The 14721-nt window shown below is 39.1% G+C and overlaps 1 protein-coding gene across 2 annotated transcripts in view; it reads left to right on the top strand.

Annotated features, from left to right (window-relative positions):
- LOC144612965 (olfactory receptor 4P4-like) overlaps window positions 1-7743 on the top strand; it is a 28751-nt gene extending 21008 nt beyond the window's left edge. For both annotated transcript variants that reach the window (XM_078433475.2, XM_078433474.2), the window contains exons 2-3: window positions 3084-3180; window positions 6767-7743. In XM_078433475.2, the coding sequence (XP_078289601.2) occupies window positions 3141-3180; window positions 6767-7743 (1017 nt within the window). In that variant the 5' untranslated portion in view covers window positions 3084-3140. The remainder of the gene's footprint in view (window positions 1-3083; window positions 3181-6766) is intronic.
- Window positions 7744-14721: the final 6978 nt, after the last annotated feature.

The raw sequence follows: 14721 nt of genomic DNA, 5'->3' as shown, positions 1-14721 counted from the left end.
TTAAGACCCACTTCTCTTCAGGCTACTGCAAAGCTCCACCTGCAACTCTCACATAACGGTGGTAGTTTTGTTCTTTGCCCCCTGTGTCTATCCTTATGTTCTACATGTGGGGTTTTACACAGTGATTGCCTCCATGCTGAATCGTCTCATCTCTACCCTGAGAAACATGGAGATGAAAACCAGCATGCGGAAGGCATGATCTAAAATGGCCCATTCAGAATTCATGTACATGAGTGACATTCATCGTGCTTTTGATCCTGTGTAGCAAAGGCATTTAACATGTGAGGTGTTGTAGAAAGTACATAAGCTTTGCCTGGACACTTGGGCTAAATTACCCATGACTGCTGTCCCATGAGCCAAAGAAACAAAATACTGGGAATCAGATTACAATCTGCACCTTAAAAGATCCAGCTGGTTCCACGTGTGCCCACTTGCATGTGAGGAAGCTAAAAATGTCCTGAAGCATCTCTCTGATCCTATCACTCCCCTCTCCAAAAGTTTGTAAGAAATCCCATTTTCCTTGGAATGAAATCCAACCTTCCTGCTTATTAGAAATCTTCCATAAGTTATCTGAGTCTAATTTGCTGATCTCAGAAATCACTACGTTGGTAGAAAGTGTGGTAGTACAATGATAGGCTTTAGGGTCAGGGAGAGCTGGGTGATTCCTGACAGCTTTTATCTCTGGGTCTTAACATTGTGCCCTAATTATTTTAGTCTCTCTTGTAAAAAGATATTGTACTTCGCAAAGATGTAATATTACTTTGGCTAACACGTGTGAAGTTTTAGCACGGCACGTGGCTACCAGAACCTCATGTGAGTTATTTTTCTTTTGTTTGCTTTTCTCTCTGTGTGTCCCTAAGCTCAGAAGCTTTCAACCAGGTACACTGGGTCCACGTCCATTCTCCAAACATATTCTAGAACCTATCAGCTCTGTGGCTTTCCTTCAGCCATTCTTCTGCTTAGGATTCCCCACCCTCAGGCTCGAGGGTCCATGTCTTACATGTAATTCACACTCGTGGTGCCATGTCATTCAGGAAGACTAGATGTATGAATGCAATATGAGTGTTATATGAAATGCAAAGGTACAAGACATGTGGAGTAACACGTAGAAGATCTCTGTGACCTTGAATTGGAGACAAAAATTTTCTAAACGTGTGGAGCAAAAGTGTCTGTAAAAAAAGATGATTTGTGTTTCACCAATATTAAGACTATGCAGGAGAACTACTATATAGAGATGAACTAAATAGTGGCAGACGTAAATGCAATTAGTATCTGTCTCTGAAGGTGTGTACAGGGCAAGGTTAGAGATACGACTGGCTATCTCCTGCTGTAGATTGCTACAGGCTAGCTCTTGAGTACAGCTTGGTCAACACTGGGCATAACGTTGAGGTAGACTAGTTGGAAATCACTGGGCCCTGATGTCCTTGATGCCAAAGTTGTAGAATCTTTCATTTACTCAGGGTTCTTAACCTTTTATTTTATTTTTTTTTTTTTTTTAAATTTTTTTTTTTTTTCAACGTTTTTTATTTATTTTTGGGACAGAGAGAGACAGAGCATGAACGGGGGAGGGGCAGAGAGAGAGGGAGACACAGAATCGGAAACAGGCTCCAGGCTCCGAGCCATCAGCCCAGAGCCCGACGCGGGGCTCGAACTCACGGACCGCGAGATCGTGACCTGGCTGAAGTCGGACGCTTAACCGACTGCGCCACCCAGGCGCCCCGGGTTCTTAACCTTTTAAAGCCTGGAAGCAAGCACTAAACTTAGAGCAACACATTTTCTTGCTTCAGATCTTTGTTGGGTAGTTGAGCTAGTTACTTAACCTCCAGGACCTTCCGTGTTTTTATCTACCAGTAAAGCTACTAATATTTGTGTCAAAATATGTGTTATTATAAGTATTGAATAATATGATGAACCCGATCCGCCCAATCATCTCTCAGTGTATTTTTGCTACTGTTTGGCTAAGTTGTTTGACCTGAAACAGATTAAACATTATAAAATTTGATTTTCTGACATTTTTTGCGTGAGAAAACTTTACATGAATGGTAGAGAGAGACTGTCTGGTTTCAGTGCCTGCAGATGAGACTGAGTCTGAACGACATGTGAAGAGTCAGTGAGCGCAGAAAGAACCGGATGTTAAACACAATGAAAGCTCTGTGGTTCTTTGCTCCCTTCCTCTGATTTTCCCATATCATGTTTGCTTTTCCTCCTTGCCAAGTTATGAGGAAGAGATGTTTACTCTTATCTTGTCTTTTGTCTTCCATTTTCAACATGTATGTCATCAATGGTAACCTCATACCAAGTACGATATCACAAGTCATTGATTTTATTTATCTATCTGCTCCGCACACCAAGGATCTTGATAATCCCCGCAAAAAGACTGTAAGCGGCCATCTTTGGTTCTCCTTGTCCTACTTCATCTCAGATTTTCCAGAAAGAGAACCTGATCCTATTACAGCCCAAAATTTCCCTCCTATTCCTCAGAAATTTGGAAGAACACAGGGCAGCCAGGGTTTCACAAATTGCTTTGACTATAGCCTTTTTGGGCGTGCAGGGGAAACGGGCCAAGTTATTTTCCAAAGAGGCAAATATGGAAAGTTCATTCTCAAGAGCACCAAGCACATTACTATCGATGGTGGCTTTGGCAGCACTTGGGCTAAGATCTGTCTAGAAATGCCTTTGGGAATATAATGACACAGAGCTTTCAAAGACCTATTAATTCTTGCCACGTCAGTTTGTATTCTGTTCCTCTGAACCAAACTGTCCTCGGGTGTAGACATAAAATAAATGCACGATTCCTGGGACCTAAATACTTGTGTTAGCTTTTGCAGGAATATAAAAATACATGTTGCTTATTTTTTCTTCCGAGCTCTTACTAAGAAGTTAAATCAGCCTTCAATATTCCTGCTTTTCTGGGGGCTGAAGATCCACTTCTTCATCACTTCGTCTTAGTGAATATTTGAAGTCCGCTTCCCTGGTAGACTGTAGAAGGTTTGAGACATGTTGAAATTTTCCAGACATTTGCAGAGAATTAACCTGAATGTGTTCGAATTATGGGTTTGTAAAGTCTCTGCAATGTATTCCAGATTTCGGTGCTAGAGACGAACTGGCAGAGTGAGTGTCCGAGGACGGAATGCTTCCTGATGCATGCCCAAGCTAACCCGACAGCCACTGGATCTCATGGTTAGTGAATTATCCTTGTCACCTTGGTTTGGGAACGGTCCCACAACACATGTGCTAGGCTAATTGTGTGTGCGTATGTGTGTGTGAGACAGAGAGAGAGAGAGAGAGAGAGAGAGAGAGAGAGAGTGTTTTTAAGTATTTTGTTTGTTTCTTTTGTTTTTTTGAGAAAGAGGGAGGGGGGCATCGGAGAGGCAGAGAGAGACGGAGAATCTCAAGCTGACAGCACAGAGCCCAACGCAGGGCTCGAACTCACGACACTGAGATCATGACCTGAGCAGAAATCAAGAGTCAGACACTTAACTGACTGAGCCACCCAGGTGCCCCAATTATGTGTACTTTGTATTTATTCTATATAATTTCATGTGAGGTCTATAACTTCTTTTGCAGCATAGGATAATCAGATTACGATAACAATGTTTTGGCATCCTTCAGTTTCAATTGCGCATTACCTACAAGCAAAATTCCCTTTCTGGGGAACAGGAGTAGAGCTAGATGAAGCATTTTCAAGTGGGCAGTGAATTTCATCGTGTCCCCAACTCTTGTTTAACGGCATCCTTCATATTACTATTAAGAAACAGACCAGCTTATACTTGAATATGTACAATAACAAATTGTTTTCTTTTATTTCAAAACATCTGCCCTCCTAAAATAGTTTTATCTGAGTCAACTATGGTAAGTTTATCTACATTCTGTTACACTAAGAGAAGACTTGAACGTATGATAGTAACTTGGAGTTACGTATAAGACCTTCTATTCCTTTATGGACAGCATGATCCACAAAGTACACATAATTTGGATTCAATAATACCAAAAAATAAAGTAATCGTTTGAGTACACTTTGTAGACAAACATGCTAATTGTAACATGCTAATAATGTAACAAACAAATTGTTGTTTACCTGATCATACCTGTCAAATCCATGTTACGTATCTTCTTTATTTCCTCAGTTTTTCTGCTGGTTGAATGTGTGTGTATGACAAACTGTGGTTCTAACCCAATCGCTCGGAGAGGAAAGACAGTGAGTGAAAAATGTTTTGAACCATACGTGTCTTGGGCTATTTCATATCACCTCATGTATTCCTCATCAAAATTCTGAATTTTGTAATGATATGTCAGGTGTAAAATGAGTGCGATGATGCTTAAAGAGATTAAAGAATTCACTCAAGGATTGCCCTGGTCAGTTTGAGATTCCAAGTCTTTCTATGTTGCTCCTGTTTCGGCCACTTGTTCAGTGGTTGCCCGAAGTCCTTTATTTATCCATTGTGATTTCAGTTTTCCCATAAGAGGGTTCCTTAGTATCGCTATGTTGTTTGATGATAGTAATTCTCCTCAACTGATTTTTTTCCCCTCTTCGCTTTCACCCCTGCTAACAGCATTGATCATACAGCATGGGCAGGGTTGCGAGCTATTGTAGATTAAATTCCAATAATGATCTAGAAAACAAGCAGGCATTTTTTTTAGTTTATTTATTTATTTAGAGAGCCTGCGCAAGTAGAGGAGGGAGAGAGAGAGAGAGGGAGAGAGAGAGAGAAAGAGAGAATCTGAAGCAAGCTCCGGGTTCCCAGCTGTCAGCACAGAGCCTGATGTGGGGCTCGGACTCACAAACCATGAGATCACGACCTGAGCTGAAGTCGGACACTTAACTGACTGAGCCACTCAGGTGCCCCAGAAAACAAGGAGGAATCTTGACGAGGAATTTGCATTTTTGTAAGGCTGAAGGCAAAGAATTTCAAATGTTTTAGAACCAGAGAATTCTAGAATACATATCTATCTTAAATATTCCCTATCTCTTTACTTACAGAAATACTCGAAAGACACATGGGGTGTCTGTGAACCCATCATCTTGCATATTTTTTTCTACTCCGATGAGGAATCAAAACAGTCTTTTCACTGCTGCCCTTCATGGTATCTCTCAGCACTCTACCTTGGAACATAGCCCCAGATTGAGGAAGAAACAGGATTTCTGCCTTTTAACATTCATAGTGTATTACTTTTCAAACCTGAGAAATTACTTAGATTCTCTCGATACGTTTCTTCTATCTAGAATCAGAGATTTGAATCGGTCAAGTGATTTCCACATGTATATTGCTCACAGTCTACTGAAATAATGGTTGCCTGTAAATCAATTTGTTTTATATCAAGAAGTGTATCTGAAAATTAACATTATTCCTACCTAGTATCAGAGGCAACAGGTAGAAGGTGGGCCAATGCCCCTCACACTCCTAAAACTTTTCAGTACTCCTTAGTGACTGCTAACTTCCGGACACTGTCACAATAAATATTTTACTTTGTTATATCAAGGGGGATGGAGAATCCTTGTTAGCGATTCTGAAAGCAAAGTAGGAACAAACCGAAAATTTATACTTTTAGGAATGCAGAATTTTGACTAGTAATTTAAAATAGAATGGATGTCTTACAGTACGGGCCATTTTAAAAATGCCGTAACCGTCAACCGTTGGCCATCTAAAATCTTCTCAAAGACTATGAATGACATAGATATTAAATTTGTGAGTCCCTAGAGATGATAGTTTCTTTTTTTAATGTTTATTTATTTTTGAGAGAGACACAGAGCATGAGCAGAGGAGGGGCAGAGAAAGAGGGAGACACAAAATCCAAAGCAGGCTCCAGGCTCTGAGCTGTCAGCACAGAGCCCGATGCAGGGCTCAAACTCACGAACTGTGAGATTATGACCTGAGCTGAAGCCAGACACATAACTGACTGAGCCACCCAGGCGCCCCAAGAGAGACAGAATTTTAAGCAGGCTCCACACTCAGCATGGAGCCCACTGTGGGGCTTGATCCCATGACCCTGGGATCATGACCTTAGTTGAAATCAAGAGTTGCATGCTCAACCCACTGAGCCATGTGGATGATATGACAGTATATATTTTTGAAATTGTATTTAACTCATAAAATATAAAAATGATAAATGAATAGATTTCCTGAGTATTTTTCACAATTCCAGTCATTAATTGACATCTTCCTTTTGCTGTATAGTTTTCAAACACTTTTTGTTTTTTAATGTAAGAGCAATTCCATTTGTTTAACATGACCCACTGACAATGTTTGGCCAAAAAACAATGTGTAGTATGCTTTACACAAATTAAAGTTCAGGAGTTCAAACTGGATGTTTAAACAAATGTGAATCTCTTTGGGATTCATTTCCAGAAAATTAAGGAAGTGTACTCAGATAATTTTAAAAGAAGGAAAGTAGATTTTATCAGTAAGTTACAAGAATTGAGAAACACAGGAGTTTTTTTGTTTTAGGTCAATGCGACTAAATAATATAATTAGCAGTTCTTTATCTAAGTATACAATTAATGGTATTAATGCTTTATTTTCCAAATAGCATTTAAATATTTAAGACAACTGCTAGTAATATTGAGTAAACTATATAATTATTCTCATTACTGTCATTATAAAATTATTTCATGACACATTTATAAAAGACAGCATTAAAAAGTTAGCCTAATTCAAGAAATCAATTGTTATCAACTCCATTTATGTCGGCATGTATTTTAATAAATTTTGTATGATCGTGTTCATACAGTTAATTCTCACCTCCAATTATGTTCTCGTTCTTTCAGCAACAGAAGTCCTTGTGAAAGCATACACCAAACTCAAATATATGAAAAGCCAGAGAAACATCTCAGAATTCATTCTTCTGGGACTTTCCTACGACCAGAACACACAAGTATTTTGCTTTGTCCTCTTCTTAGTCTGTTACGTCGCCTTGTTGGCAGGAAACCTGCTGATCCTCGTCTCCATTCGATGCAGCCCTCTTTTTCACCAACCCATGTACTATTTCCTCAGCCACTTATCCTTAATAGACATCTGCTATACCTCTACTGTTACACCCAAGTTAATTGCTGACCTGCTGGTGGAAAGAAAAACCATTTCCTATAGTAACTGCATGTTACAGGTGTTTACAATGCACTTCTTTGGAGGCACCGAGATCTTCGTTCTTACCGCCATGGCCTTTGATCGCTACGCTGCCATCTGCAAACCTCTCCACTACGTGATTGTCATGAACAGGACAAGATGCAATCTGCTAGTCGTAGCTGCCTGGGCTGGTGGGGCCGTCCATGCCTTCCCTCTCTTTTCTACCGCGATTGGTTTGCCCTTCTGTGGTCCTAATGAAATTGATCACTACTTTTGTGATATTTTTCCTTTGCTAAAAGTTGCCTGCACCGACACCTACGTCACTGGTATCCTTGTGATTGCCTTTTCAGGTCTGGTCGCCTTAGTCACCTTTATTGTCTTATTTGTTTCTTATGGTATTATCTTATTCACTTTAAGAAATCTCTCAGCTGAGGGAAGACGCAAAGCCCTCTCCACCTGTTGGTCTCATATCACTGTGGTCGTCTTATTTTTTGGACCAGTAATCTTTATCTACCTTAGGCCACCTACTACTTTTCCTGAGGACAAAATATTTGCTCTATTTTACACGATCATTGCTCCTATGTTCAATCCCTTAATCTACACTCTGAGAAACTCAGAGATGAAAAACATGATGAGGAAAGTTTGGTGTCACACATTATTTTCAAAGGAAACACACAATTAATGTGAAGAAGCTTATTGGCTATGCAACTTTGAGAAACAAAAGGGGGAGGTGTGAATGAAAAAGGTGGGGACTATCTCACAGATTTTGTAAACCATCACTCTTGTGAATGGAGTGAATGAAAGCAATGGGACTAAAGTTTAAAGTAATCACTAAGCAAATATTAATTCTTGCAAGCCAAAATTAGTTGGCAACTAAGTTAGTTTTATGGTGTATATGTAGGGTAACCTACATGAAGAAAATAATTGGGTCAAAGCAAATAAACCAGTGGTATATTGATTAGTGAATTATAATGGAAAATATTTTAATGATAATTTTATTAAAACTTCAGACGTAGAAGCCAGACCACACAATGACAGACATTCTTGGATAGTTCAGAAGTTGAAATCCAAAAAATAAGGTTATAATCTAAAATTAAATGAATTAACTTAAATTTTATGTACAACATGCATATATACAGCTTCTAGTTCATGTAGAAATCAGTTGTGCAAACAAATAAATATTTAGAGTAGAATCTGCTTTTAAGTGGTTCCTGGGGGTCAGCTCTCCTCATGTCCCATTGAAATCAATAATGATAAGTAGTGACGACAGAATGAAAGTCTAGAATTCAGAATGCTGAAACACACTTACTGGTATTCCACCTACTGGGCAGAGTTTAACAACATTTCCCATTAACTTCAGAAACTATATCTATTAAACTTTAAGTGTTGACTCACTGCTATTTGCCTAAAATTGGTAAGTACATGGCTGGTCACTGGATCCACAACTTAAGACTTTTCCTACTGAAATGACAGAGAGAGAGAGAATAGCAAAAGATAAATAGGCTGTGATCTAACCACAGAGTTAATGAAGAAACAAAATGCATTTTGGGTGCACACAGGTATTCATTGCAGGTTTATTCATAATCACCAGACGTTGGGAGCAACAATGATATCCTTCAATAGGTGAATAAATCAACTATTGGAAATATGGAGAATGGAATATAATTCAGCACTAAAAACTGAGCTATTAAGAAGATATACGCAGGAAACATAAATGCATATTTCAAAGTGAAAGAAGCCAATGTAATGTGGCTTTTTTGTATGATTTCAACTACACGTCTTCCTTGACTTACAACGGGGTAATGTCCCAATAAACCCATCATCTGTTGAAAAAATTTTAAGTCAAAAATGCATATAATACACCCAACCTACCAAACTTCATAGCTTAGCCTAGCCTACCTTAACTGTGGTCAGAACACTTACATTAGCCTACAGTGGGGGCAAAGTCACCAAATACAAGCTTATTTATAATAAAGTATTGAATGTCTCATGTGACTTGTTGAATACTGTACTGAAAGCGGAAACCAGAATGATTGTACGGGCACAGAAATGTTACAGGTGTGTTTATGGTCGACCATCGCGATCGGTTGGTTGACTGGGAGATGCAGTTCTCTGCCCCTGTCCAGCATCATGAGAAGATATCATAATTCACATCACTGGCCCAGGAAAAGATTCAAATTCAAAGTTCAAAGTACAGTTTCTACTGCATGTGTATCACTTTCGCACCATGGGAAAGTTAGAAAAGTAGAAGTCCAACCATTGTAAGTGGGGACCACCTATACATGACATTCTGGGAAAGGCAAAACTATGGAAACGGCAAAGAGATCAGTCAGTGGATGCCAAGGATTAGGGAAGGGAGAGGGGTAAATAGGTGGGCCACAAAGGATCTTTAGGGTAGTGAAACTGTTCTGTATGTTACCTCATTTGGATATTGTCATTATACGTGTCAAAAGCCACAGAATGTAAAACATCAAGGATGAACTCTAATGTAAACTGAATTTGGGGGGGGATAATGACGTGTCGATGTAAGTTCATTTACTTATAACAAATGTAACGCTTTACAGGGAGAGATTCTCCCAGTAAGGGGGAGAATAGCGGCACTTTTATTAATTAAAAGTACCTTGTGGCACAATACCTAAACCAAGTCATCTTGTCACTAAATGAAGAAGAGTCTTCTGGAAAAGATTTTCTACTGGGACCAGATAAAGCTTTTCAACTTTAGTGTAAAGTCTTTTCCTCATGCTTAACAGTTTTAAACTTAAGATTGCCTAAGAAACACAGCAATTATAACAGAGAAGGGACTGGATAGTGGAATTTTCAGAAAAGGAAGATAGTTACCGTACTGAAAGAGTTTTAGGTTAGGCAAGTGCGATGCGGGAGGTACAATCATTTTGGGAGCTGTGCAAAGAAACATAAAGAGCAGGCAAAAGTGATGAGGGAGATAAAATTAGAGTTTTTATAGCAAAGAGAAATTGGGTGAATTGCTATCACAGCGGCTACTAAGGGAAGAAAGAAAATATTGCAAGATTTGATGTTATCTCTTAAAAAAAATCACAAAAACATATTTCAGTCGAAAGGTTGAAGGGGTATGTGCTTAAAATGACCAATTTCAAGGACACCTGGGTGGCTAGGTCACTTAAGCATCAGACCCTTGATTTCAGCACAGGCCATAAGTTCAGTCATGATCTCATGGTCCTGAGACTGAGCCCTGCATTGGGCTCCGTGCTGGGTCTGGAGACTGCTTAAGATTCTCTCCCTCTCCCTGTCCCAACAAAACAAAGCAAAACCAATTTCGTTACTAAAAGAAAAATAATTTTCATGTTTAGAGTAGGTAGATCATTCAAATGAGCAGTATCATGTAATCAGCAATCAGATTCAGTCACAAGTTACTAGTAGACCACACCACAAGTCTTCTTTGTACTTCTGTGAAATCCTCACCTTCTGAAAGTAATCACTATCTTCACCTATAAAGTCGATTAAAATTACCTAGTTTTTGATTCTGTAGAGAAAGAGCAGTGCATACTGTGCTCCTAAGGGTCTCTTTTCTCATTATCAAGTCTGTGAGATTCGGTCTTCATGCTTTATCTATATTCCGGTCGTTTTCATTCCTTTATAGTCGCTCACTGCATGGACATGTGACAGCTGATCCATTCTCTTGTTGCTAGACATTGAGGCCATTTCTAATTTACGGATAGTATGAGTTGAGCTGCTTTGACATTTTGAAACATGCTTTGGTGACTCTCTGTCATCTGCTGATATGTACTTTTTACAAAAGATGCACCTAACCCCTAGGCCATTAAAGATTGAAAATAAAGGCATGAAAATGTTAGAACAGTCAAAATGCTGTTGGCATTTGAAAAAATTGTATATATGATATATATCATATTATACAAATATACACGTATATATATAAAACCAAATAGACTTTCAGATAAGAGCCATTCTCAATTCTTCAAATTCTTAAACATTGATAGAATTTGCAACATTGAAGCATTTACACATCTGAATGTGTGTGCATACGGAAAGATATAGATGATTTGATCCAAACCAATAAGCAGCCAACTCTGGATGTATATAAAAATGCTACACTCATCAGCTTGTGACTGAATATAAGTTATTTAAAAGAACTCATCTAATTTGATGCCACAGATTTATTCTCCACAAGTGTCAAATTCTCTGCACCACCAGAGCAACTTATCTGATGATAATTCAGTTAAAGTAGGAAACAAAAAATAAAGGCAACTTTCAATCTCAAACAAATGGTAATTTAAAAACGGATGAAAATAAAAAGTGAAAATAAATCATAAGAGAAATTAGAGAATAACTAAAAATAAAACTATAAAAATAGGATTTATCAAAGAAAGTATACCAATGCTTAGAGGTAAATTTCTAGCACAACACCATACATTACGGCATCCATAGATGATTTGTTTCCACTTAACTGTAACTACACTTGATCTTAGCCAAAGTACTGGGTGTTGTATGTAAATGTTGGATCACTAAACTCTAGACCTGCAACTAATACTACACTGCATGTTAACTGGGATTGAAATAAAAACTTGAAAATAAACCTAATTGTATCTTAATCCCCAAAGTGTTCCCTATAAATATTTAAAAGAATTATCTACAATTGTTTTAATGTTTATTTATTTTGGGAGAGAGAGAAAGAGAGAGCAAGCTGGGGAGTGGCAGAGAGAAGGAGACAGGATCCAAAGCAGGCTCTGAACTGTCCACTCAGAGCCCCGTGTGGGCCTTGAACCTACAGACCACGAGATCATTACCTGAGCCAAAGTTGGATGCTTAACCAACTGAGCCACTAAGGCCCCTCACCTAAAATCTTTTAGAACAAACAACATATTGAACTGCGAAATACTAAAAGTTATTCCTTTGAAATCAGGAACAAGTGACACTTGGTATCACCAGTTTAAACTTAACACATTTTTTAAAGTTTATTTATTTTCCGAGAGAGAGAGAGTGGGGGTAGGGGAAGAGAGAGAGAGAGAGAGAGAGAGAGAGAGAGAGAGAGAGAGAATCCCAAGCAGGCTCTGCACCATCAGTGCAAAGCCTAATGTGGGGCTCAAACTCACGAACCCTGAGATCCAGATCTGCGCCAAAACCAGACACTTAACTACTGAGCCACCCAAATGCCCCTTAGTATCAACAATTTAAATTGACATTAGTCAATATTATACTGAAGGTCCTAGGCAAGCAATAAGTCAAACAAGGAAACAAACAAAAGAATGGAAATAAGAATTGTATCAAAAATGAGTGGGATACTCTTTGTGTAGACCTACAGAAATTATGAGCCATAAGAGAATATTTTGAACAATTCTATGCTAAATTTAAAAAGACAGACAATGCCAAGTGTTGGTGAGGTTGTGGAGAAACAGGGAGCTCTCAGGCATTGCTCATGAAAAATGTAACATAGCGCCACCACTTTTAAAATGCTAATATCCAGTTAACATAAAACCCAGCAATTCAACTCATAAGTATCGGTCCAAGAGAAACGATAATATATCTCCACACTAAGACTTGTACATGAATGTTCACAGCGGCATCATTCATCGTAGCCATTGACTGTACACAATTCAAATGTCCACCAACTGGTGAATAAGTCTACAAAACATGGCGGAGCCATGCAGTGAATACTATTCGGTAATGAAGAGGAATTACCATAATGCAACGTGATAAACCTCTAAAACATTATGGTAAATGAAGAAGGTAACAAAATTACACACTATGTCGTTTTTTTAAGGAAGTCCATTTCTCTCCTGGTTGTGGTATATGGTTTCAATATTTCACATACGAATCGAGGGAAAAACTGGTGTATCTTTGAGGTTCTCTAGTCTCTGACCAAAGCTCTGCTGATTCCTATATGTCTCAGCAGTAGCTGTAAATGTGTATAAAAACGTAGAACCTTGGGGTGCTTGGGTGGTTCAGTCAGTTAAGCATCTGACTCTTGACTTCAGCTCAGGTCATGATCTTGCTATAGCAGGTTCCACTCAACTCACCTGCTTGGGACTCACTGTCTCCTTTCTCTTTTCTCCTCCAATGTTAGTGCTCTGTCTCTCTCTTTCTCTCTCTCTCAAAAATAAATAAACTTAAAAAATACAAAAAAACACACACTTGGATCCTCAGTTCCATCCTGTACCCAGAAATGAAAATTCTCAGGGGAAATGTGGTTGTTGCTGTTCACCTCAGCTCTGTGTTTACCACCCCTCCCCCGCCCCCATTATTCATCTCATTCCTTTTAGTTCTTCTTCCCTTAGTAGCTCTCCAGTCTCTTTGGAGATGATTCTCTGTTTCCATCTTTTCCACCTTTTCATGTGGGAATGCGTGTCTGCTGTCAGTCACTCCATCCCACCCAGAGATCTGACATTCATATTTGAATCTGAACTGTAAAGGGTCTACCTGTAAAATGTGAGTCTGTAGAGTTGAAGAATGAGGGAAACAGCGTTCTAACGGACAAATATGATCCCATTGCTCCCTCCTTGGAAAATGTGGGTAATATCCCATTGCCCCTGGGATAAACTCTTACTTTGTATAAGAGCAGTGTTGTAAGTAGAATTCAACATAAGTTGACCAAAACACACTAATTTGATCTGAGAATTCGCGATGACGGATGGGACTGGGGTTTATGTCAACTCAAACATGGCATAGATTCTGACCCTGTCATATTTTAATTGTGAGGCTTCGCCCAATTAGTTTCAACTTCCTGAGTTTTCTTTTATTAATCCATCTGCACGTTTTGGATAAGTGGGTGACTCACGTATGTTTTCCCACAATACACCTATTAGATTGGCCAAAATGTGGGACACTGCCACCAATGCAGCTGATGGGGATGTGGAACAATGGGAACTCTCATTCATGGCTGGTGCGAAGGCAAATTGGCGCAGCCATTTGGGAAGACAGTTTGTCAGTTTCTTCCCAAACCATCATATTCTTACTGCACAGTCCAGCAACCTCACTCCTTGGTATTTACCCAAAGGAGTTGAAAACTTATGTCCGCATAAAACACTTGCACACAGATCTTTATTCATAAAGCTTTATTCATAGCTGTCAAAATAATTGGAGGCAGCCAAGATGTCCTTCAGTAGGTTAGAAGAGATAAACTGTGTGACATCAGACAATGGAGTATTATTCAGTGCGAAAAGAAATGAGCTATCAGGCCATGAAAAGATGTGGAAGAACATCGCAATGTCTTCCCCGTGTGCAGGCGTTCAACTTTAACACACAAGGTTCTTCTTGATCTTCTCTGTCGCTAATTTGCCAGTTTCACATCTTACTAATTAGGCTTTTACAAGCGCAGTGTCCAGCTTATAACCTGACACACAGGAGGGGCTCAGTAATTCATTTTGAATAAATAGATGAATTAATAGCCACAACCATATTGAAATGATAAGGTTTTCTGCTTATTCTTTTCCACCCAGTGGCCTTTGTTATGGACCCTCTCCTAGAATACTCTCATCCCAACACATGCCTCTTCACGCTGAAGATTTCCTTTCATGCTTTGTATCCCATTTTAATTGTGTTTTCATCTAGGAAGTCTCCTCGAACCCCCAAGTCTTTGTCGTGTGTCCCCCAAACATGCTTTCATAGCACCCTGTGCTGCCCCTCTCTTACCATTTATAACATGGTGTTGTCATTTTCTGCTCCCCTC

The sequence above is a fragment of the Panthera onca genome, chromosome D1, assembly GCF_046562875.1.
Source record: "Panthera onca isolate mPanOnc1 chromosome D1, mPanOnc1 haplotype 2, whole genome shotgun sequence".
In the NCBI taxonomy this organism is placed as follows: domain Eukaryota; kingdom Metazoa; phylum Chordata; class Mammalia; order Carnivora; family Felidae; genus Panthera; species Panthera onca.
Note: the sequence above shows the minus strand (reverse complement) of the source record. Positions and strands in the feature narration are given on the sequence as shown.